This window comes from Schistocerca cancellata, chromosome 3, assembly GCF_023864275.1.
Source record: "Schistocerca cancellata isolate TAMUIC-IGC-003103 chromosome 3, iqSchCanc2.1, whole genome shotgun sequence".
NCBI lineage: Eukaryota > Metazoa > Arthropoda > Insecta > Orthoptera > Acrididae > Schistocerca > Schistocerca cancellata.
Window position 1 is genome coordinate 703,674,391 of NC_064628.1, and position 26,313 is coordinate 703,700,703.

At 45.4% G+C, this 26,313-nt stretch overlaps 1 protein-coding gene across 1 annotated transcript in view; it reads left to right on the top strand.

The window, feature by feature from the left end:
• LOC126176521 (agrin-like) overlaps positions 1 to 26,313 on the top strand; it is a 366,518-nt gene that overhangs the window by 88,110 nt on the left and 252,095 nt on the right. The window contains exon 2 of the mRNA XM_049923677.1: positions 12,904 to 13,184. Coding sequence (XP_049779634.1) covers positions 12,904 to 13,184 — 281 coding nt within the window. The remainder of the gene's footprint in view (positions 1 to 12,903; positions 13,185 to 26,313) is intronic.

The window sequence follows — 26,313 nt, forward strand, 5'->3', positions numbered from 1 at the left end:
CCTACACTGGCCGTACACCACTGGTGATCGTCGAGGGGACACTGAATAGTGCACGGTACATCCAAACCGTCATCGAACCCATCGTTCTACCATTCCTAGACCGGCAAGGGAACTTGCTGTTCCAACAGGACAATGCACGTCCGCATGTCTCCCGTGCCACCCAACGTGCTCTAGAAGGTGTAAGTCAACTACCCTGGTCAGCAAGATCTCCGGATCTGTCCCCCATTGAGCATGTTTGGAACTGGATGAAGCGTCGTCTCACGCGGTCTGCACGTCCAGCACGAACGCTGGTCCAACTGAGGCGCCAGGTGGAAATGGCATGGCAAGCCGTTCCACAGGACTACATCCAGCATCTCTACGATCGTCTCCATGGGAGAATAGCAGCCTGCATTGCTGCGAAAGGTGGATATACACTGTACTAGTGCCGACATTGTGCATGCTCTGTTGCCTGTGTCTATGTGCCTGTGGTTCTGTCAGTGTGATCATGTGATGTATCTGACCCCAGAAATGTGTCAATAAAGTTTCCCCTTCCTGGGACAATGAATTCACGGTGTTCTTATTTCAATTTCCAGGAGTGTAGTTTAGTGCGCTCGCTAGCCGCGACAAGGCATCGTTCACTCGCCTGTGGCAGGTTTCAGCATTGTCACATCAGTTCGCTTTGCGCGTTTATAAGGTAAACGTGGCTGCGTCACACACCTTCTCGTGTGTGATGGAGGATACTTTGTGTATCACTGTCACTTTCCCCACTTTGTTGTTCTAGTCGCTAATGGTGCCTGGGAAGAACGGTTGTTGGTATTTCTCGAACCTCTCTAACTTCACCTTCGTGGTCTGTCCAAGATATACAGTGTGGTCCATTGATCGTGTCCGGTCCAAATATCTCATGAAATAAGGGTCAAACGAAAAACCGGAAAAAAACGAAACTTGTCTAGCTTGAAGGGGGAAACCAGATGACGCTACGGTTGCCCCGCTAGATGGCGCTGCCATAGGTCAAACGGATATCAACTGCATTTTTTTAACAGGAACCCCCATTTTTATTAAATATTCGTGTAGTACCTAAAGAATTATGAATGTTTTAGTTGGACCACTTTTTTCACTTTGTGATAGATGGCGCTGTAATAGTCACAAACATATGGCTCACAATTTTAGATGAACAGTTGGTAACAGGTAGGTTTTTTAAATTAAAATACAGAAAAGGGTACGTTTGAACATTTTATTTCGGTTGTTCCAATATGATACATGTACCTTTGTGAACTTATCATTTCTGAGAACGCATGTTGTTACAGCGTGATTACCTGTAAATACCACATTAATGCAATAAATGCTCAAAATGATGTCCGTCAACCTCAATGCGTTTCGCAATACGTTTAACGACATTCCTCTCAACAGCGAGTAGTTCGCCTTCCGTAATGTTCGGACATGCATTGACAATGTGCTGACGCATGTTGTCAGGCGTTGTCGGTGGATCACGATAGCAAATATCCTTCAACTTTCCCCACAGAAATAAATCGGGGGACGTCAGATCCGGTGAACGCGCGGGCCATGGTATGGTGCTTCCACGACCAATCCACCTGCCATGAAATATGCTGTTCAATACCGCTTCAACCGCACGCGAGCTATGTGCCGGACATCCATCATGTTAGAAGTACATCGCCATTCTGCCATGCAGTGAAACATCTTGTAGTAACATCGGTAGAACATTACGTAGGAAATCACCATATAATGCACCATTTAGATTGCCATCGATAAAATGGGGGCCAATTATCCTTCCTCCCATAATGCCGCACCATACATTAACCCGCCAAGGTCGCTGATGTTCCACTTGTCGCAGCCATCGTGGATTTTCCGTTGCCCAACAGTGCATATCATGCCGGTTTACGTTACCGCTGTTGGTGAATGACGCTTCGTAGCTAAATAGAACGCGCGCAAAAAATCTGTCATCGTCCCGTAATTTCTTTTGTGCCCAGTGGTAGAAATGTACACGACGTTCAAAGTCGTCCCCATGGAATTCCTTGTGCATAGAAATATGGTACGGGTGCAATCGATGTTGATGTAGCATTCTCAACACCGACGTTTTTGAAATTCCCGATTCTAGCGCAATTTTTCTGCTACTGATGTGCGACAGCAGCTAAAACACCTACTTAGGCATCATCATTTCTTGCAGGTCGTGGCTGACCTTTCACATGTGGCTGAACACATCCTGTTTCCTTAAATAACGTAACTATCCGGCGAACGGTCCGGACACTTGGATAAAGTCGTCCAGGATACCGAGCAGCATACATAGCAAACGCCCGTTGGGCATTTTGATCACAATAGCCATACATCAACACGATATCGACCTTTTCCACAATTGGTAAACGGTCCATTTTAGCACGGGTAATGTATCACGAAGCAAATACTGTCCGCACTGGCGGAATGTTACGTGATACCACGTACTTATACGTTTGTGACTGTTACAGCGCCATTATCACAAAGCGAAAAAAGTGGTCTAACTAAAACATTCATATTTCTTTACGTACAAGACGAATATGTAATAAAAAATGGGGGTTCGTATTAAAAAAAAAACGCAGTTTATGTCCGTTTGACTTGTGGCAGCGCCATCTAGCGGGCCAACCATAGCGCCATCTGGTTTCCCACGTCAAGCTAGACGAGTTTCGTTCTTTGTAGTTTTTTCGTTTGATGCTTATTTCGTGAGTTATTTGGCCCGGTCACTATCAATGGGCCACCCTGAGTATTTTGAACAATAATGGTCCTATGACATTCGCCTGTGATACGCCTGAAATTACTTTTACGCCTGAAGATGTCTCTCCGTTACGAATGACATATTTTGTTCTATTTTCTAGGAACCCTTTAGGTAAATGACAAAGTTTCTCTTATAGTCCATATAAGGCTTGTTTTCTTCATGAGGCGATGGTGTGGAAATGTTTCGAACGCCTTCTGGAAGTCGAGGAAGGCGGTATCAACGTGAGCGGCGGTCTTCAGGGTCTCGTGGACGAATATAGCGAGCTCGTTTTCACAGGACTGTCGTTTGCGGAATCAATGTTGATACCTGGAAGTGATATTCTTCATTTACAGACTTTTCTGCGTTGCATTGTATGATCGCTCGTTCCAGACTAGGGTTGCTCGCACGCTCTGTCACTCGCAACGCACTGCTATATTTGATTGAAATAACTTGGTATTAGCGAATCGGGTCATAGGTGGCAGCCGTCAGCCAGTCGTAGGCCTTTCTCGAATGTAATGTGCTCGTTGCGTTGCCTGTTTTCTAAGTGCATGATAGCCTTCATGTCAAGTGTGGCTGGCTGCTCGCCACCGGCACCTCTCCTTCCCCCCCCCCTCCCCCCCTCACCAGCTGCAATTGGATAATCTCAAACATGTAGTTTTCGAGCTGTAGCCGCTCTGTCCAACTGTACTCCTCCTAAGTTTTGTTCTCTAGTCGCAGATCGCAACTGCGCTGGTACATTACGTACACAGAAATCCAACCTACACCTGGAACATGAATCAGTAACTATGTTTCACATATACACTGGGGATAGAAAGAAGTATGGAGGCACCAAATTACAGCACATAACCATGCGTAATACAGTTTAGGAAAACTGTTGGCACCTAAAACAATTTCTAGTCGCTTCGGTGTGGATAAATGCAAGTCCTGTTTATACATTACGTTTTATTTACTCTTCTTACTCCATACCCGAAACGAAAATAATAAAGTGACTTCGCTACAACATACACTAATGTTCAGAAAAAGCAGAGTACTTTGAACGACTAGATACAGGACGTTCTTATTCACAGGTCGTGTACAATGTATGTTCTGCAGTAATGATTAGTATTTGAATGCCGGCCGCGGTGGTCTAGCGGTTCTGGCGCTGCAGTCCGGAACCGCGGGACTGCTAGGGTCGCAGGTTCGAATCCTGCCTCGGGCATGGGTGTGTGTGATGTCCTTAGGTTAGTTAGGTTTAAGTAGTTCTAAGTTCTAGGGGACTTATGACCTAAGATGTTGAGTCCCATAGTGCTCAGAGCCTTTTTAACCATTTTTATTTGAATCCTGTCGGCCCACGGGTTCGAGGTCAACATCGGTATCGCCGCACAAGATTATTCAGCGATAAAATGTGCCTGTGGCTCTCGTTGACATAAACCGAAGGCAATGGATCAGTGTGACTCGAGCAGACGTGCAGGATGCCTCGCAGAGGTATTTGCGAACCATACCGTCAAATCAGTGAGTTTAAAAGAGGGCGAATTTTTGCCGTGAGAGAATGTGATGCATTCATCCGGAAAATTGCTCGTGTAGTTCGGCAGTGCAACGGGTGTGTGTAGAATGTTTCACGGAAGGCCGCAGAACACGACGAGATGGTCAGGTCGCACCCCCGAGATCGACACCCCCATCCGAATGGCATTTGCAGGATAGATCTGCGTCCTCCTCGGCTCTGGAGCAACAGTGTAAGACATCGTACATTATCAAGGGTTACATTCCGTCGTCGTTTATTGCGGCACAGGTTGCGTGCCGGTCGTCCACTTCTCCGCCTACCTTTGAAGAATATGCGGAAACATGCTAGCCGGCAATGGTGTACAGAACGACGTCATTGTGGACAGAAATGGCATCATATAGTGTTTTCAGATGAATCCAGGTTCTGTTTGTTTGAAACTGATGGCCGCATTTTGGTTCGCCGCAGATTGGGAGAGTGGAATCACAGTGGCTCCATTCGCCCGAGACATACCGCGCCAACTCGAGGTCTTATGGTGTGGGTTGCCATTGGATACAACCACAAATCACTGTTGTTGTGTGTCCAGGGCACGGGGACCAGTGTGACCTGCGTGAATGACATCCTGCAACCCGTATCCGTTCCCTTCCTTCACAACACCCAAGATGCAACTTTTCATCATCACAACGCACGACCACATGTTGCTGCAGGCGCCACTGGCTGTGAGCCTTTTGCACCTGGCCCACCAGATTATCAGACTTGTCGCCAATCGAAAATGTGTGGAATGTGGTGAAACTACGTGTGCAGCACTGTGGTCCAATGCTGACCACCGCAGATGAACTTTGGAACCAGGTGAATGTAGCACGGATGGCTGTACCACAGGACACAATTCGCGCCGTAGGGTTCATTGTACACTACCAGGACATGAAAGAGCGAGGCTCTTTCCATTTCTAAGCACTATACGTCGTTTCGTAATATTGCGCTACTAATTTCACATCTTGAACATTGTGACAAGAATCGTCAAAATCAGGGTAGGCCATGGCATGCCAAACCTCAAGCGAGCACTGTGCGTTGCAGTCGTGCAGTACGAGGTTCAGCCCGTCTTGGCACTATGCGACACTGTTTCTTCCGGCATTTAGGGCGGCATTTTCCAGTCGGCACAACTTTTCTTCAATTGCGCAGAATCGTGGTATCAACGTTGTTTCTCCTTCGCTATTTATGTGTGGTATAAAGGAAGTTCATAGGTCCAGAGGCTGCTTGCACAGAAAGAGGCAGTGTAGCGATCTATCGTTACGACAGGTAGAAATGAATGGGAATCATGGAATGGAAGGATGACAATTCTCAATATCTATTATGCAGTCGCATAATCGACGAGTACTGCAGATTTGCACTCGAGCAGCATTATAAAACCATGCGGAAATAATTTAAATATTTAGTTGATGATGGAAGAGCAAAAAAATACTAGGACTGGCAGACTATTCGTATGGGATTCATTGTTTTGTAAATCGAGAAATAGCAGGCATAGAGCACGTGATGTAATTGGTGGTGTCCACGGTAAATTTTATGAATTTGCACGCATTATTATGTCGTCAGTTACAAGAGTTTTCGCTCGAACAGAACGAAGAGTATGGAGACGTTATGTATTACTACATAGAACGTTGGTTAAGTCAAGGGGCGTGCCTGTAACGATTTTTCGATTTAAGAACCGCTGTTGTTGAGTTTCTGGAGTAAAAAGAAAAGCAAGAAGCGAAATCAGGATATCTAGAATGGATTGCCGACCTCTCACTTTCAGTGGACTTAACTGTTCACAGCGCACAGTAAGACGCAAGGTAGTATACAACTTACTTCTGATTTGGTGGGGATGCATTTAAAAAGAAAATCGCATTGTGGAAGGGGCAATCTCTGAAAAAGGAACGGTACATTTCCCTGAGTTCACTGACGTTAAAGAGAACGCGAATAGTCAAGAATTCATTGTGGCGTTGAAAGATAGAAATAGGGCACCGTCCATCTTACATCTGTTTCTGAGCTGTTTTCGTGATCGTATATATGTGCAGATGAAACCGATCGATTTGCAGTGCAATTCCCCTTTGAAAAACAAGTTCTTTTACCATGAAGCTGTCAACGAGTTCTACGTTCTTTTCCTTGGAAAAAATTTCCAAGTGTCAGTAAGGAGGTTGCAAACGTGATACCACGTTTTGATCAACATATTTGCATGAAAAGCTTTCTGCGATTATGAAACGGGATCACGATTACATGGCAACGCGAGTGACGAAAAACTGAGAAATTGTCAGTGTCTGTCCGTATGCTCACAGTTTGTATCAGATATAAATTTTATTATGTGTTCAGCGCATCATACATTGTTACATAATACTGACTTTTTTGTTTGCCATCTACACTCCTGGAAATGGAAAAAAGAACACATTGACACCGGTATGTCAGACCCACCATACTTGCTCCGGACACTGCGAGAGGGCTGTACAAGCAATGATCACACGCACGGCACAGCGGACACACCAGGAACCGCGGTGTTGGCCGTCGAATGGCGCTAGCTGCGCAGCATTTGTGCACCGCCGCCGTCAGTGTCAGCCAGTTTGCCGTGGCATACGGAGCTCCATCGCAGTCTTTAACACTGGTAGCATGCCGCGACAGCGTGGACGTGAACCGTATGTGCAGTTGACGGACTTTGAGCGAGGGCATATAGTGGGCATGCGGGAGGCCGGGTGGACGTACCGCCGAATTGCTCAACACGTGGGGCGTGAGGTCTCCACAGTACATCGATGTTGTCGCCAGTGGTCGGCGGAAGGTGCACGTGCCCGTCGACCTGGGACCGGACCGCAGCGACGCACGGATGCACGCCAAGACCGAGATCCTACGCAGTGCCGTAGGGGACCGCACCGCCACTTCCCAGCAAATTAGGGACACTGTTGCTCCTGGGGTATCGGCGAGGACCATGAAGCTGGGCTACGGTCCCGCACACCGTTAGGCCGTCTTCCGCTCACGCCCCAACATCGTGCAGCCCGCCTCCAGTGGTGTCGCGACAGGCGTGACTGGAGGGCCGAATGGAGACGTGTCGTCTTCAGCGATGAGAGTCGCTTCTGCCTTGGTGCCAATGATGGTCGTATGCGTGTTTGGCGCCGTGCAGGTGAGCGCCATAATCAGGACTGCATACGACCGAGGCACACAGGGCCAACACCCGGCATCATGGTGTGGGGAGCGATCTCCTACACTGGCCGTACACCACTGGTGATCGTCGAGGGGACACTGAATAGTGCACGGTACATCCAAACCGTCATCGAACCCATCGTTCTACCATTCCTAGACCGGCAAGGGAACTTGCTGTTCCAACAGGACAATGCACGTCCGCATGTATCCCGTGCCACCCAACGTGCTCTAGAAGGTGTAAGTCAACTACCCTGGCCAGCAAGATCTCCGGATCTGTCCCCCATTGAGCATGTTTGGGACTGGATGAAGCGTCGTCTCACGCGGTCTGCACGTCCAGCACGAACGCTGGTCCAACTGAGGCGCCAGGTGGAAATGGCATGGCAAGCCGTTCCACAGGACTACATCCAGCATCTCTACGATCGTCTCCATGGGAGAATAGCAGCCTGCATTGCTGCGAAAGGTGGATATACACTGTACTAGTGCCGACATTGTGCATGCTTTGTTGCCTGTGTCTATGTGCCTGTGGTTCTGTCAGTGTGTTCATGTGATGTATCTGACCCCAGAAATGTGTCAATAAAGTTTCCCCTTCCTGGGACAATGAATTCACGGTGTTCTTATTTCAATTTCCAGGAGTGTATGTTGTTTAGAAATATGAAACCAGGCCACATGCAAGACGTTGAGCGTTCCTTGCATGACAGCACTGCTCCACATTCGCAATTTCCCCCTATTCCTGCTCAGACAAGGTGGCGTGATAATGGGGGAAGTATGCAATTGGGTGACAGAACTCTGCACACAAGCATGAGCACTGCATGTGTGCAGAATTTTTTGACATTCCTGGTCAAAATCGATCAACTCTGGGTCAGTGGACAGAAGCTGTTTACGGCTGACGTGTTCTTCCCGTTCGCTGGACGGTAAAAACAGCGGACCTAGTGGTAGCCTCACAGTTAACGACGTACAGGAACGACTGCAAACATGTGTGGACTCAAATACACACACGAACAGTTTGCAGGCAATGAAGCATCTTCCTAATACTTGCGCCGTTTACGAACCGACTTTGGCAAACATGAAAGCTGCAAGAAAAGTACGTCAGGGTAAAACTAATGAAGAGCGTTTTTTTCTTCTAAAAAATTCTAGTATGGATTAAAAAAATCGGTATGCATATCACATAGTAGCTTTACCTCACAACTGAAGCATAAAAATACTCTAATTAGCCATAACGTTATGACCAGCGACTTCATAGCCTGTTAGTCTACCTTTGGTACGCAATACAGCAGCGACTCCATGTCCTTGGTTGGTTTCCAGGGATATGTGACAAGCACAGGTTACACACATCCCGTAAATTATCTGCTTCTGGTTTGTGGATGTAGAGCTGGGGCCAGATGGCGACCGAGATGTGTACGATTTGGTTTCAATCAGGCGAATTTATGGGCTAAGACATTAATGTGAGTTCACTACCACGTTCCTCAAACCACTGTAGCATGATTATGGCCTTATCACGTTAATAGATGCCACAGGCCATCATAGAAGACATCAACCATGAAGGTAAGCTGTTGGTCTGTAATATTGTTCGAGTAGTGCACAGCAGTCTGGTGTCTCAAATTACTACTACAGGCTCCATAAAAGTCCAAGTCCCATAGCACAATACTGCCCCCATCGGCCTGCATCAGTGACGTGGTGCATGTTTTTACCCGCCATTCACATAGATAATGGGATGTCCGGACGCGACCATCGACACCGTATAACAAGAAACTTAGTTCAACCAACGACGTTTCCACTGATCCACAGACCAGTTTAGATGATCCCATGCCGACTGCCATCATAATTGACAATCCTGGGTCAGCGTGGGAGCACGTAGAGCCCCATGATCAACGATATGCACTGAAAAGTTGTAACACCCCACCCGTCACTTATCTGGGTTTGGCGTGTGTTCACCCCAGCTAATTGACTAACAGATCAACAGAGGGTGCAAAACTGCCGCAATATCGGATAATGCAAAGAAAGTAATAAGGCCCTGTGACTCCTGATTGAACTGCGGTGGCAGTGTTGACATTAATTGATTCAGAATTGATCACTTTTAATTAAAAAGGGATGCGCATTGATGTTATATTCAGCTATTGAACACCAGATGCAAATGTTGAACATAAAATTAATTAAGAAAGTGACTTGGGATTTAAACTACTTGATTGAAAACAGATGCAGTCGATTAGCACAGATTTATTTTAACTCACGACCTTCAATCATCACATTACAAGACTCTCCTATCAGGCAGTGGTAATAAATTGCGTTTACGTGGAGTAAAGCGCGATAAATCAAAATTAATTCCTATCGACTGACCCAGGCGTAATGCAAAGTGCGAGAAGAATTTCCCAATACACGGCCCATGAAACCCTCGTGGAAGCTTTGCCGACGTGATCCAACAAATCAATCAGTGGCCTAATTCAAGCTGGAGCGGGTCCAATATCGCCGAATTCAGCGTGGCGGGGCGTCGTCGTTGTGAGGACGTCGGCCGGCCTCGTGGTGCTGCAAGGCTGCGCTCGTCTATTCACTCCTAGCTATCTTGCTCAGTACATAGCTGAACCAAAACTTTCAATCTCCAAGCTCAATCGTTTCATTTGCTAAGTCCTAAACTGCAGAGATGCTCACTCTTTCTCAGGCAAGCTGAGTAAAGAACGCCACGTCCGCACTCTAGGCAAGCTGAGAACGGAAGACCACTACGGAGAATTCTCCCAGTCCGCTCTTCGCCTCGGTTTCCCCTCCAGCAAAATCACTTACGCCAATTGCAGTGCAAGTCGCGTTAATTATGCGTCGCTTCCCAGTGCCGACCAATGCCTGCTCTGGGAAGTGAACAAATTCCCACAAAATTTCCCTTCCTCTCAACTTCTGCTATTTAGCTCCTCCCAGGCCACCCATCAAGGTTAGCGTCTACACAAAACACCAATTTTTCCGGAATTCTGACTCCCAGGAGAGCAAATTCCTTGGTCCTATGTTCCCATTGGAGGCCGGCGTATTTCACTCTGTCGTTCTTCACCTGATTTACTTCAACCTCTTCAGACTGTGAATACAGCATGAAGTTGCTATAGTCACGAACACGCATATTTTGGCCTCTGTTGACCGCTCCACCGTAGCTTTGGGCGGCTTTCTCGCATGTTTCACTGAAAATGGGACGATGGACATTTATCAACAGGCGTACAAGTTCTCCGTCTGCTTCCCAGTACACCAGCATGGGGTCAACCACCCACTCACTGTCACTCATCTTAAGGCAGCTGGAGGCCGCGCCCCGTTACCGCTTTCTCAGAACTTGAGCCTATTGTCGCTTCCCCTCACCGCTCCCCAGCCGGCCACAGTCAACTCTGAATACTTCCCTGGGATAAACTAGCCTCCAGTAAATCGACGCGTTTCCACAAAGTTTTCATGTCGTGTGAATTACTTTAAAACCATCACCCGACATTAATTATTCCAATACGTCCATACTATACCCTCTACAAGATGCATTGTGCCTTGTCAGTCATTTTTGTTCAGCCCTACTGTTCGTTTAGGTGACCTTTAATGACTTCATGTAAAGGGCATAGTTTTTGCCATCTTATTACACAGTGTACTCCGAAACAACTCTGTCTGTATGTCTGCACAAGGATTGCATTCTGCCACATATCGCGGCCCATTACACTTTACAAAGCGAGCAAGCCTCAGAGCTCCATGTTCTGTGATGAGTTGCGGACGTCCAACACAGTCACCCACTCGTGGTTTCACTACACTTCAAGCAATGCCGGTAGATGCTCACGACAGCAGCACACGAACTGACGACCAGCTTCCTCCGTTTCAGAGATGCTCGTTCCCAGATCCCTGGACATAAAGAGCTGTCCTTTGTCAAGGTCGCCGATGTCAGTGGACTTGCTCATTTGCTGCTAATTCGTCGTTATAATGTTCACATTCGTGTCTGCTCCGCTTACATACTTTTCTCACCACATGGTCGAAATGCCACCACATGGCATTCACTCTTATGTATGGCAGCGGTTATAATATTTCCAATCATCTGTGTTTTTCGATCATCTTTTGTGTAACAGCTGCACTATTACCAGCCTCCACTGCAGAGTCAGTAATTAGAGCCCGAGCAGTGACGCTCGACTCAGAAATAAGCCCGTTCGAATGCTGGTAGTGGAAGAAATTTTCACTGCCAGTATTTGCCCAACAAGGGGAAGAGAGGCATTCGCACAAAGATCTTTGCTCCAATGTCCTGGATTAAATCCCAAACCTGACCCCAGTGTCTGTCGATTGGCTGTGGACGTTAAGCTCAGGGGCCCACTTGGTGCTATTCTAGAGGAGTAGGCTGTGTTTCAGCACTGGGTTTCAGCCACTCCCTTCTCTCATCAACCATCAGACAACACAAAACATAACATTGCACCATACACGCATCCACTACACTCACCTACACTCCAGAAACATACGTGCGACACAACTCGCAGATATTCACTAGCAGAGGAGCCTATGTGCACGAAGGAGCACACACTCTGTGACTAGATGGCTGAAAGCACCTCGTAGTACTTCCCAGACAACAATCCGATATGATATTTAATTTCATTCAATTTTTACTGCATTTGTCAATGAATGAGATATTCTGAAAGTGTGGTAGTTTTTTGGATGTGTGTATGTGTGTGTGTGTGTGTGTGTGTGTGTGTGTGTGTGTAGGGAGAGAGAGAGAGAGAGAGAGAGAGAGAGAGAGACTGCTGCTGGAGTGGGTATAAACGAAGGGAAAGGGAGTGTGTGTATCCGGTCTCCTGTCCTTACCGCTACAAAAGAAACTCCCTACACGAATTTCCTTTACAGTCTATATTTTAATATACAACGTACTTGAATTGCTGTCCCATGTACTGTATACTCGTTTTTTCTTACAGAGCTAGATTTCGAAAGACACTTGCGAGTGTTGTCACCGCACCGCCTCACCAAGTCGAAGAGGACTGACTGGAAGACAGCATATCTCTTCATGAAGACATCTCGGAAATCTGTCAGCCACATATAACGCTGGTCTTGTAGATCTGACGTAAAAAAAAGGGAATTCATTGCCAATATCTCAGCAAGTCGAGAAATCGCTGCGGGAAAACAGCTTCACAAAAAGCACTATCCAGAAAATCTAATGGTGATAACAGGAAATAAACAATAGTTGCAGACGCAATCGGCGACCGCCGGATATGCAATAACTACTTGAACTTTTTAGCAGCTGAACAACAAAAGAAGTGTACCAAAGGAAGTGGGGAGAAAGTTGGCTTTGCACTAACACGATAATTGTTAAGTGTACGAGTTGCCCCCTGCGGAGGAGCAGAAAGGAGAGAGAATGTCCGAAACTTGCAACTGATTACACGGAAAGATGCTTTCCCAACGTCGTTACGAATCGGTAAGACTCCGGTGAGGCGACCGACTGGTGAGGTGGTGCGACGAGTAGACGAGAACTGGCAGAGGAGGCGAGTGGTTCGTGGCATGCGGGGCGACACCGTGTGAGCGCAGTGATGGGGGCGCTGGGAGGGACGGCGTGGGTGGTCGCGCTGGCGCTGGCGGTGTCGCTGGCGGCGGGGGCGGGGGCGTGCTACGTGTTCCCGGCGGGCGTGCCCGACCCGTGCGTGGGCGTGTCGTGCCGGCACGGGGCGCGCTGCGTGCCCTCGCGGGACGGCCGCTCTGCGTCGTGCCGCTGCCCCGCCTCCTGCCCCGACTACGGCGACCACGAGGGCTCGCGGCCCGTCTGCGCCAGCGACGGCCGCACCTACCGCAACCAGTGCGAGCTGCGCCGCGCCGCCTGCGCGCACGCCGCGGACCTCGCTGTCCGCTTCCCCGGCAAGTGCGGTAAGTCCTCCACTCGAACTGGACCCTCACGTCACCACGTTGTGGTTGGTGCTTCACACCCAATGGGCACAGACATCACTACGTTGTGGTAAGTCCTTCACACATAAAGGACGCTCAGGTCACACGTAATGGAAGCATATGTCACTACAGTGCAGTAAGTCCTTCAAATGGACTGGACGCCCACATCACCACAGTGTGGTAAGTCTTATGCATGCACTGGACATTCGTATCATTACAGCGTGATGAGGTCTTTACACATACTGGATGCTCGCATCGTTACATTGCAGTAAGTCCTGTACATGTACTGGCCAGCCGGAACAGTACAGTGCAGTAAATCCTGCAGATCTCTGGACTCTCACATCACTACGACTTGGTAAGTAGTGCTCAGTGCTCACACACTAGACACTCATGTCGCTAAAGCGCAGTACGTCCTGTAGACATTCTTTCTTCGCATAATACAAAAAGTGCACGAAATTCTGCACACATACACACACACACACCACAAATTCATTGCTACCAGCACTATTGTGCACTAAGCCCTGCATCCACTTTGGCCTAACAAGTAGCTATAGTGTGTTCACTTTACCGCCCTGCAGTCTATCCTAAATACACACTAACAAATATCATCACACACACACACACACACACACACACACACAGAGAGAGAGATACACACATACTGGTCACTTAATGACCGCAGAGCAGTAAATCTTGAAGACACGCTGGCCATTGACAGCACTACAGTACAGTAACTCCCGCACATACATTAGTCAATCAGAGAATTACAATGCAGTGCGACCTGCAGACAATCTCGCTGCTCATATGTCCTGAGTACACACTGGACAGTCATTATATTACAGTGTCCTAGATGGTGAGATGACGATATACCAGAAATATACATATGATACATATTTTGTGCAATTAATACCAGTGTTCATACATCAATGTTATGACGTCGATATATCAATAATGTTAATACATTTCCACATTATATCCAACATTTTCGTATACTTTCCCTAATGCCCGTAGTAGGTAGACACTTGTTTTCAACACATCCCATCACCTAAAATGGCTGGTTCAAATGGCTCTGAGCTCTATGGGACTTAACATCTGAGGTCATCAGTCCCCTAGAACTTAGAACTACTTAAACCTAACTAACCTAAGGACATCACACACATCCATGCCGAGGCAGGATTCGAACCTGCGACCGTAGCGGTCTCGCGGTTCCAGACTGTAGCGCCCAGAACCGCACGGCCACTCCGGCCGGCCCCCATCACCTAAACTTAACAGTCATCAACTGTTCCCAGTATTGCATTGACAGATGACACCGCAGGTTATCAATATGGTAAGTATTTATTATTTTAACGAAGTCATTTTGTCTTCTTGACAATTTAGATATGTCACATAATCCACCAATATCCCTGTCTCCCATTCTGAATAAACGTTGATTAACCTGACAACTCCTTCTACTCCGTACAAGAATTTCGAATACTACGATGTGTAGAAGGTGGTGGGTAGAAAATACTGACTCACATCTATATATCTTTTTTTTTTAAAAAAAAAAAAAAGAAACTTAGAAATGTTCAGAATGTAACCATATGTACAAATTAATTTGCGATGTGAATGTAAAATGACTCTTCCCACAACATTTCGACTTATCATACAAAATGATTCATGGAATATGTAACTAACTAACTTGGTAAATTACTGGTGTCTTTGAGACTGCTAAATTGGTGGCCCCACTGTATATCAGAACCCATTGTATACATAACTCTGCTTCGTGTTTGAAGTTAGTTATTGTTACCCATCTGGTCAGTTTAGCTATTCAATCAAATCTATTTTGCACGGTGTATTTGTAAATTGTTGGCTTGCAGTTGAGGAAGTCACATATAGCATCTTTCGTTGCTTTTTTACGATTGTGATTTGTTATTAAGCTAGTGTAGTGGAGGTGGTTCCTAAGACTGATGTGTGGAGACGCTACAAAAAGCAGTAGAACTGCTGTGGGTAACATTTCCGACAAAAGTTTGCAATATTCTAGGATTACATCAAACATAAACTCACACTTGGAGCTTCCCAATCTAAAATATAAACTGGCTCTTGTAAAGCATCAGTCAAGTGCAACGAGATCAAGTGCGACAAGTATATAAAAATTAGTGGGCAGTAGTACGCGTTCACAAGATACTTATTTTGCACCTGCATCTACCCTGCTGTCAGTGTCTTAAAAGTTCAAACACCGAATCTTCGAGAATAAATATTTCTCGCCTTCCACTATCGTCTTCATACAATATCGACCAGCTGTCCACGATGTGCCCGTCAGGCTTAGACAAAAATGTTGTAACCCTCACCTTTACGACTGAGAAAATTACTACCTCTGAAGGCCTCAGCGTTTTTTTCATTTTTTATTATTCGATGCAGAAGATTATTTATTCAAATCAGCCACACCTTCTGTTGTTCTTAAAAAATTTGGTTCACGCTTCAAACGAACAACATTGTACTGAATTCCAACACTTAATTAGAAATGTAGTAAACTGGAATATTAAAAGCAAGCTCCTTAGCTTTAGGAGATAGAAAGGAAGTCAAGAGGAGTACGGTTTCATTTCCCATCTATGCCGAGATATTTAGACACAGAGCAGAACCTCGAATTATGGAAGGAAATAGACCGTGCTCTTTACAAACAGCTAATTCCGGGATTAGCTTTAGTCGATTTTGGGGAAACCACAAAAAACTTAAATCTGGATGACTGTCCAGTGCTCTACCATTACCCCAACTCGCTTTGTGATGGTAATGGTGAAATCACGTAGGACGAATCTTCTCCGAAAAGCAGAGATACAAGTACAAAATAGTATAAATTACCTCGACGCTTCCTGAATTCTGATGCACCTGAAAGCTTTCGTCATTGAGATAACTTCCACATCACGCAAGCAATCCGTGTGTTCTTCCCAGCGGTAGCGATGACCGCAGACTGGTCGCCACATTCAAAAGCATGCGATATTGGAGGGCGGTCATCCATTATTAACGTTCGTACAATGTTTTGAAATGTCCGCTGGACAGCCGAAAGCGGTCACCCGCATTGTCCGTCAGCAGCATCGCGTGAAGCGCCTGTTTGTTTGTCCTGGCAGGATACAAGCTTGCGGTGAAATCCATTTTGCGTTGCTACTCACGCCAGTCAGCCATTATCATCTGTCATGTCTAGGTTTCCCATATTGTTTTTAGCAGACTTGAGGGATTTTCAGAATAACACACATAAATTCAAGACAAATGAGTAAATATCGGGACAGGGTAGAAATTGAATTAATTTATTTTCACACAATCAACCATGTTAGTTCAAAATACTAATCAGTAAAGGAACCAGACTGAAGTCCGTGTGGCTAGAAGACTCTATCAACATTGAAATAAACTACGCTTCTTTCACTTCCTTCATTATTTGTTCCATAGCAATCGGCACAATCATGTTCGTCAAACTGATTTGTTTTTCGTCTGCGAGCACAAGAATTTCTTGTTGAACAATGATTTAATTCTGTCAGTGATGCAGTCATAATCTTTTGTTATGCATCACTGCGTGGGACGCAAATGTGGCTTCTTGATCTAAGATTGCTTATCCATGTCTGAAACTATCTTCACAGATAATTAGTTATCAATTCCTGATCTTTGTGAGTTGGAGGTGGCATGCTGTTGCCTTCCTCCTATCTTTGAACTGATCCATCCAGCCAGTTATGACGGGACCTAGTATTTAACGTGGGTTCCGAACCACTGTGCAACTCTGCTTTTTTCACTTGGACAAGCATTACCACACTTGAAAGAAAACTGACCGGAGACCGAACACAAGACCTTTCGATTTGTTGTCTGGCACTTTACCACAATTTTTTATCTTCCTGTCTGTATTGTATGAATTCCTGTTGTACATATTAGTCGTCGTGTTTTTATTGTTATTACTTTCAGTTTTTATCTTACTGAATTTGCTCTTCGATTTATACTTTGTATGTAATTAATCTCTGTATGTTAATAATGCTGTATCAGCTGTATCATGTCCTGAACACGTAAAACAAGTAAATAAACTGAGCCACACCTTAGACTAATACAACACACCGAAATCAGAATACGTGCAGTAATTTACAGAATCGCGTGACCGCCGAGTTTCCAAAAGAACTGAAGTATACGTCGAACTTGACCACAAATACAGTTTACTTTCTTCGTGAGAACGGAGCGTAATGCTAGCGTTCCAAAACTTGAGGGGAAAATGCGTTGTATCAGGGCAGGTGATTAGTTTAGAAAGAAAAGAGTCACGCTACGTAGGACCAAAATCCGGTACACTTTGCTGTCCCCTGGGATGGTTTAGGGACCCTAGGAATTTTGTTAAAACTCGTGACTGTCTCGGAAAAATCGGTATAAATGGGAAACCTAGATATGCTTCACATTGGTTGTCTTGGAATTCGTGTATGTAGTAGACTTAACTCAAAACGTAAAGTAACACGAGCTTCAGTGGACAAATTGGCAGTGATATGGCTGCGGTACCATTTTATTACTTTAACCTTAGCCAGGACGGACCCTCTAGTAAATCTCGTCTTGACAACAAAAAGTTGCCCACATACGTGTTACATTTTTCTGGAAGACCTGCAAATGAGTTGTGAAAGAATAATTACAACAAAGGAAGCTCGGTTTCATTACATACTATGTAAATTGAGTGCAACAATGCGAGCATAGCAGACAAATCACATATTAGAAATACCTGCAGGATAAGGGGGCTTACACTACATTCGATACTATGTTTTCCATGTTTTCCGTGTTAGATTATCATGTATTGTAACACCAACTGCGACATAATCGCGTGTATAAACAGTGATCCAATACTGCAAAATGCTTTTTTATTCCAGTCTCTGATCACAAATGAATTCTTTAGACAATGACCGGTTTCAGTCTGTAATGACGATCTTCAGATCTTTTTTACACCATGTCCTAAAGTGATACGGCCATAATGGCATCGTCAAAACATATAAATATAATCAGCATAGCATCGTCACATGATATGCTGATTATATTTATATGTTTTGACGATGCCATTATGGCCGTATCACTTTAGGACATGGTGTAAAAAAGATCTGAAGATGGTCATTACAGACTGAAACCGGTCATCGTCTAAAGAATTCATTTGTGATCAAAGGCTGGAATAAAAAAGCATGTATTGTAATCTACAAAACACTACTGTAGACTGTTGTAAATAAATGTGACACAACTATGTACTCGTGCGCTCATTAAGCATATAAAATAGTTTTCCTTGCCTATTGGCAAATGTGGCAGCTGTATTGTTAAAGGTAAAGTGACAAGCCAAAGTCGATTACACTTCATACATTTCAGATGCTCCTACATCAAATAAAAGGGCGTAGCCGGCGAGGGGCAGGGCCAGCTGCTACGTGAAATCTCAAAAAAATTTTCGCTTGACCACTGCTCTCCTTGGAACTAAGAGCGCCGGATTAGACTGTTTTTGCACTTTTCATTCCCTTCGCTGAGGGGGACAGGCAGGCTGCTTGAGGGCTTCCAATACCCTTTTCAGCCTTTTGATGTACAGCTACAATTTATTTCCTTTTTTAATTCAAATTTCTTTCTAAAATCTGGGCGTCTTGTATACATCTTCCGTTACTCCCTCCATCTCCGCGCTCCTGGTGCTATTTCTGCATTTGCTGTTGTTCGTGGTGGCGGTAGTAGGGCGACGTCGACGGCTCCAAGTTGCGGTCTACAGGCTCCGCGCTATCGTCAATGGAATTGGGGGGAGGGGGGGTTACAGGCACACCTTTTTTTTCTCGGCTCATTGCAGGGTTCCGTGCCTGACTCGGCTGTAGGTCAGTTTTAGTACCATGGTCGGACATATTGTAGATTACAAGAAAGCCAAGATACTTAGATACTTAGGCAACCTTCCTCCTTATGGGATGGTGTGCTTAAATAGGCCATTGAAAGTAGAGCCCAAAGCTGTTTACAACTGTACCTACAAATGAGACAGGAATGAACCCTCCACTGAGGCGAGAAAAAGAAAAGCGTACCCCTACAGTGAGGTCTGCTGGTAACGGAGGTATCGCAGAAACCGGAAAGGACAGTCCGCTGTCGGGTGACGTCACGCCTACCACCACCACCATTACTCTCGGCGGCAGGGATGAACTGACTATTGGGACGCCGACCCGAGCATAACTGCAGCCATCAGGAACCACCGGAAGATGACAACCACTCTGCCAAAACATAGTGGAAAACTTACGACGTGCTCCCGGCGGACACCCGAGAATTCTATGAGTTATAAATGCGCCAGAAACACATCATATCGAATATCAAGAATCTTTTCCTTGTGTTATTAGCCAATTTCAAGTACTACTAAAAGCGTGAATATGGAAATGATTCGCGCTTATCTGAATGTTACTTGCAAAAACTGAAAAAAAAATTTCAAATCTGTGTGAATTCCTAAGGGACGAAACTGCTGAGTTCATCGGTCCCTGGGCTATACTTAAACTAAGTTAAACTAACTTACGCTAAGGACAACACTCACAGCCATGCCCGAGGGAGGACTCGAACCTCCGGCGGGAGGGGCCGCGCAATCCGTGACATGGCGCGTCTAACCGCGCGGCCACTCCGCGCGGCAATGTTACTTGCCTGGCACCAAAGTAGTACGTACAAATTTCAAACAAACAGTACTTGTTGCTACCATTCTGACTACTCTCTAATAGTAGATATGGTTTCCAGAATGAATCTTTCACTATGCAGAGGAGTATGTGGCCTTTTGAATCTCCCTGCCAGTGTGCCGGACCATGAGTTGAAACGGCGACCAATGTTCCCGCTAGCCAGCCACGATACAAGACCCATCATCAGTTACGTTTTGTCAGTACTTTTCTGCTAGTCTGTAAACTTCTCAGAAGCTCTGCTGCTGCCTTACAGTGTTACCAATCGTCACAGGATCTCCGAGTTGGCGCGAGATCGTTACGGAAGTAGGCGCTGCGCTAGTAGAGAGGCGTTGTGCTTCACAGAGAGGGTTACTGTGAGATAGTATACTCCAGGAAGAGTCGCGAAACATATTACCTCATCCCACATACATTTCACAAAATGACCACATCAAGGAAATCAAAGGAACCAGAACTGAAACGGAGGTTTAGTGTCAATAATTCACCCCACGCGCCATTCGCTAATGAAACACGGAAAAGGGAAACGAGGGGGGGGGGGGGGGGAGATAGTACCACCTCGCATACTGTAAGGTGATTTGCAAAGTACAGATTTATTTGTTAATGTAGGAAAAAAAAAGCTATCGACATTTCTGCTGAGTATCCTTCTTCCAGGGGTGCTATTCCAACAAGATATCTTGCAGTGCTTCTGAGGCGCTTGGAAATTGCGAGAGAGGTACTGGCGAAAGTGCTGTCTGAGGGCAGTACGTGAGATATGCCTGCGTTGCTCAGTCAGTAAGAACTCTGGCCGCGAAATACACTGCCTTATCAAAAGTATCCGGTCAACTGTTACTGGGAATTAATATGAAGTTTGTCCACCGCACGTCTGTAAGGTGGCTTGAGCTCTGCTGGGGACACTTTCAGTGGGGTGTCTGAATCTCTGCGTAGGAACGACATTAGCCAGCCGAAGTGGCCGAGCGGTTCTAGGCGCTACAGTCTGGAACCGCGCGACCGCTACGGTCGCAGGTTCGAATCCTGCCTCGGGCATGGCTGTGTGTGATGTCCTTAGGTTAGTTAGGTTTAAGTACTTCTAAGTTCTAGGTGACTGATGACCACAGCAGTTAAGTCCCGTAGTGCTCAGAGGCATTTGAACCATTTTTTAGGAACGGCATTAATTCCAAGAAGGTATTGATGTTGGACGATGGAGTCTGTAGCGAAGTCGACGTTCCATCTCATTCCAGAGCTGCTTCACGACGTTGAGGCCAGTACTCGGGGCAGGCCACTGCATTTTAGAAATTCTGTTGTCCACAAACCATTGCCTCACAGATGCAGCCTTATGACGGGGTTCACTGTCACGCTATTACAAACATCGTCTCCGACTTGTTCCTCTACTGTATACAGAACACAACGCTGTTAAATGTGTTCATATCCTTCAGCATTTAGCGTAGTAAGTGGACCATGCCATCATCACGAAAAATAAACATACCGTAACGTCAATTCCTTGCTTCACTGTTGGCACTACATGTGGTAGCAAGTAATCTTCTCCAAGCATTCTCCAAACCCAGACCCTTTCTTAGGACTGCCACTGGATATAGCGTGATTCATTACCCCAAAACACTCTTTTCTAGTCATCTGCTGTTCATTGTCGCTGCTCTTTTCACCACTACTTACCATTGACTACAGAAATATGTGGCTTCTAAGGAGATGCACGACTATTGTCCCCCACTTTGGAACTCCCGAGTGATCTCTTCCCCTGATGTGATTTTTTGCACCCACTGTCCGCAATGCTCCACGGTCCTGTACTGGCTGCTGTGAGTGAGGTCGGCTTGGTATTGATTTAGCTGGGGTTTGTTCCTTGGCGTTTCCATGTCACAGTCACATCACAAACAGTCGACGTGGCTGGCTGTAGAAGTGATGAAATATCCTTGGTGGACTTGTTTCTCTGAAGTGACATCCAGGACAAGTTCATGTCCGGAGTCACGGAGTTTTGCTGACCGACCCACAACACGATATTCCCCGTCTCCATTTATACTGATGGATCCGCCCCTCTTGATTTCTAGCGGTCAGTTATGCATTACATAGCTTTGCGCAGATACTTTTGATCAGATAGTGTACAGGGTATCGGGTTCGAGTCCGAGTCCGGCACACAGCATTAATACACCAGGTTATTTCAGAGAAGATGCTTTCTTTCCGCCACAGAATGAAACCTGTATATAAGCAACTCGTCTTTCTTACATTAAAAAAATATGTAAATATTTAACGAGTCAGATTGGAAGGTTGCAAACCGTCTGGCTTGCCTCCTTCCAATTTATACTAAATTAATCTGCCCCTTGTCACAACTGGTGATAGGCGGGACACTTCGTTAACTCCCATTACTTTAATGTATTACAGGGAAACGTATTTCATAAAAATTTCAGTTTCATCGGCAAAGGCGCTAATAGTTCCAGTCTGTGAATACGTGAGAAATGCACAGCTCGCACACTGCTCTGAAGGCGGCAGGTGTGTCGTGGGCATTCAGAGCTTTGTGCTGGCTTGAGCATGTCAAGCGGCCACCGATTCTTTCGGAACCTACCGATCCTTTTCACTAAGTCGGGGTCAAAGGCCTGTGGCACGACTCGCCCCTTCAAATGGTCAAGGACAACAGTTCCAAGTGCTTGCTGGGATACCACAATTTATGGCGGAAATGTACAAGTCTTGGAACTTTGGGGCAAACCACGGTGAGAAGAGTGACCTTGGGGAACTCAGAAGTGCCGGCCGGTGTGGTCGAGCGGTTCTAGGCGCTTCAGTCTGGAAACGCGCGACCGCTACGGTCGGAGGTTCGAATCCTGCCTCGGGCACGGATGTGTGTGATGTCCTTAAGTTAGTTAGGTTTAAGTAGTTCTAAGTTCTAGAGGACTGATGACCTCAGATGTTAAGTCCCATAGTGCTCAGAGCCAATCGAACCATTTGAACTCAGAAGTGTTCAACAACACTCTGATTCGCCAATCGCCGGCTGAAATCAGACGGGAATTTCTAGGACAAACTAGAGAGGAAGATGTGCTCCGATTGGCCCTTAATTGACGATATTTTGGAGTGGTATTTTATAAAACGTGGCATTGACACGCTATTGGTGGAAAACAATGACGTTTCGCCTGATTGTCGTTTGCGGCCAGATTGATTCAAATTGCGGAGCTGGGAGTTGGTGGAAGAAAAAGGGGCAATCTTGGTTTGTGTATCGAGATAGATCGCTGGTTCCAGACATGGTGGCGCTTGGAGGTATCAGAGTCCTGACGAGCGAGAGTCTGATTCTCTTCTATGACCACGGTCCTCCGACTTACCGCCACAGCAGATTGGTGAGAGTATACTAGGTGGTGGTTAATGTTTAGATAGGAAGTGTACCGTTGCCACAACGTTGCTAAACCCGATTCTAGCCTTAGCATCGTTTGATATCGTACTCAGTCGACCACTGGGGTTTGTAACTTACTCGTTGGATTGTAGTGGATTAATAATTTAATGTGCAGCTAGTATGCGGTAGCCATCCCTCCGCTTTTCTATCTTGTCAGTTGTCGTCAACGGCTAGCGTTGTTTTTTCATAGAATGTTGATGCGAATATTTGGTAACTGGTTAATATAATAAATAATAGGTTTATGTTTCATTTTCATTTTTTATTTGAAGGTGCACGTAGTTCCCTTCTATCCAATGATGTATTGTATTGATTGAGTAAATACATATAGTAGGATCATTGCAATTTCTCACCTAATATCCTATGTTAGGGCATTTCAAGACAGCGATTCCGTTGCGTTATTAAGAGTTAACATGGAGTCTTATGGGTAGTGTGACGGGGTCTGGGTAGGTCCATTACTCTGACAAGTTTCACAATCTCACACACAGGGGCATGCTGCAAGATGAGTCCCTTGATCGCAGCAGTTAATGACCTGGAGGTAAAAGCGTACTTCCCCGTCTCATTGGACCTGTTTTCTATATCCACATCTACATCTACGCACATATTCGGCTGCAAGACACCATATGATGCATGGCGGGCGCTATATTTTGCCACTAATAGTAATTACATTTCCTGTTGCACTCGCAAGTGAAGGGAGGGGGAAATGACTATATGCTTCCATACGAACCTTAATGTCTCTTATCTTGTCTTTGCGCTCATTACGCGAAATATTCGTTGGCAACAGTAGAATCGTTCTGCAGTCAGCTGCAAATGCCGCTTCTTTATATTTCCTCAATAGTGTTTCGCGTAAAAGCGTCGCAGAGATCCCCACTTCCGTTCGCATAGCGTCTCCATGATACGTGTATGTTGTCAAATCTGCTGGTAAGGAATCTAGTAGCATGCCTCTGGATTGCTAGTACCGTAGTACAAACCCCTGTGTAAAAGACAAGAGTTCTCATTTTTTATTATTGTTTTCGTTCTTTGCAGGTTGGAAAAATTTGTAGAGCAGTATAGAAACTGCCGTAGTTTAATAAAATTTAATTTTAGTTCCCTTATGGGAGCAGGGAAAGGGGGGGGGGGAGTGCACATAAATATGAAAACGGCAAAAACACAACAGATTACCAAGCCTGATACGGCGTAGGAAAACCGATGACATTCAAAACCCATTCCAGTCGTCTCGTCGTGGACAAATATAAGACCTGTATGGTTTACAAGGGAATCTTATACCATTATTCCTACAAAATAATGGTAATTTCACGTAACTATAATGGAAGTATATAGCGATCACACACTCTTCTCCGCAAAGTAGACCACACAGGCTCAACAATAATGAGCTCTGCTGCCTGCGGTGACCAGTAGAGATGCGACAATTCATCCTGGTGCTCACAAAACCAGTCCTGGGCGATGTGAGCTGCGTGGACAGCGGCCCTGTCGTCTTGGAACACAGCATAACCATTAAGGAACAAACACTGCACCATGGTATGGAACTTGTGGGGCGGCGGGTTAATAAAAATTAATAGTAATTAGGAAATATTAGACTATTGTTCGCCGTCTTTTACGAGAGCCTGGAAACTATTTCTGTGGTCAGCCAGAAAGCGATGGAGAACATCCTGACCATAGTTCCCAGTCTGCAAGTCCACATTCTCGTCCGGCCCACTGAGGGGAATGTTTCTATTCTCTATTTACTATGATTATAAATCAAGATTTTGAGTTCTAATTGATAAATTTTCACACGTACAACATCGAAATATTCATTACGTTAGTACTAATAATAAATCTCTCTATCCTAAACAGCACAATAAGCAGTTCAGAGGTGACCTCTACGGTAAATTCCGATTAAATGGTCTTCCGCCCTGACTTCTGATGATCAAAATAATTGCTCGCCACAAAAGTGGAAAATAACTATCACAAGTTGCCATGCGGATTTGTTAACATTATGGGTGGCACACTAACAGTTACTTCCGCGAAATGTAAGCGATCCAGGTGGGGTACAGTCCTCGCGATTTCACTTTCTATTTGTACCGAAAACATCAGTTCAGTTGCGGTCTTGCTGTGACGTCATCCGAGGCAGCACGTACTCCGGCGTTTGGCTGACGCGGATCGTACGGTAGCTGGGTGCGAAGTGAGTGAAGTCTTGCCTCTCAGGCCGTTATTTACATACGGGCGCAGCGGACGGCCAATGGAACATCTGCTGTTATCCGCTCTATCCTCACGGTAGTAACCTCTAAACGGCCGCTTCCTCGGACACACAATATTTTATAACACGGTTATGAATCAATTTAGAGTCTTCGTAATTTTTGAATGTAGTTAAGTTGGTTAAAATCACAGAAAAAGTTTTAGCTCACCTGCATTTAAACTTTACCGTCGAGAACTTTTAGAACGGAACTGGCAGTAGAACGTGATCTCTGAAGTACAATTTTAAGAGACCTTTTTTTTGTTATTATTTACATCTAGGCCTTGACACTTGTTATAGCTCTATTATTTAATGGGTTTCATCAGGTGCTGTAATCAGAACTTTCTAGCATTAATATAACAGATACTTAATCTACTACAAATAAGGACGATTTTGTTCCAAATTTAGTTTTCAGTAAATTACTCGAAAACTATTAGAGATAGCTCAATGGGGTCACGTAGTTATTATTTTTATGTTGAACTGAAGCTTCATACAAATTTTCATATTTCTAAGTCTAATATTTAGCGCCTTCAATTTTTCTTAAAGACATGGATTCTGACCAAAATATTGCTTTAATCACATTGACACCTGTACCAGTTAATTTTGACATACATCTCCATATTATGACCAAATTTTGGCTTCCTAGCCTTATTTTTAGCGCCACTGATTTTTTTCTTAAAACGTTGTATTTAGGGAAAGACATTCATGTGATCGATTTGAGATTTGACAATTTAAACATTAATACACTGAAGCATATGTTGACAAAGTTTGGAAAAGCAACTTTAACTTTTAATTTCGTCCTTAAGTTATGGTGCAATACTTCTGTGCTAAGCACAGATGCGCTATGGTGACATGGCGCTAGTAGCAGTGAACTGTGGTAAGTCCCTGCACACTCGCTCGCCT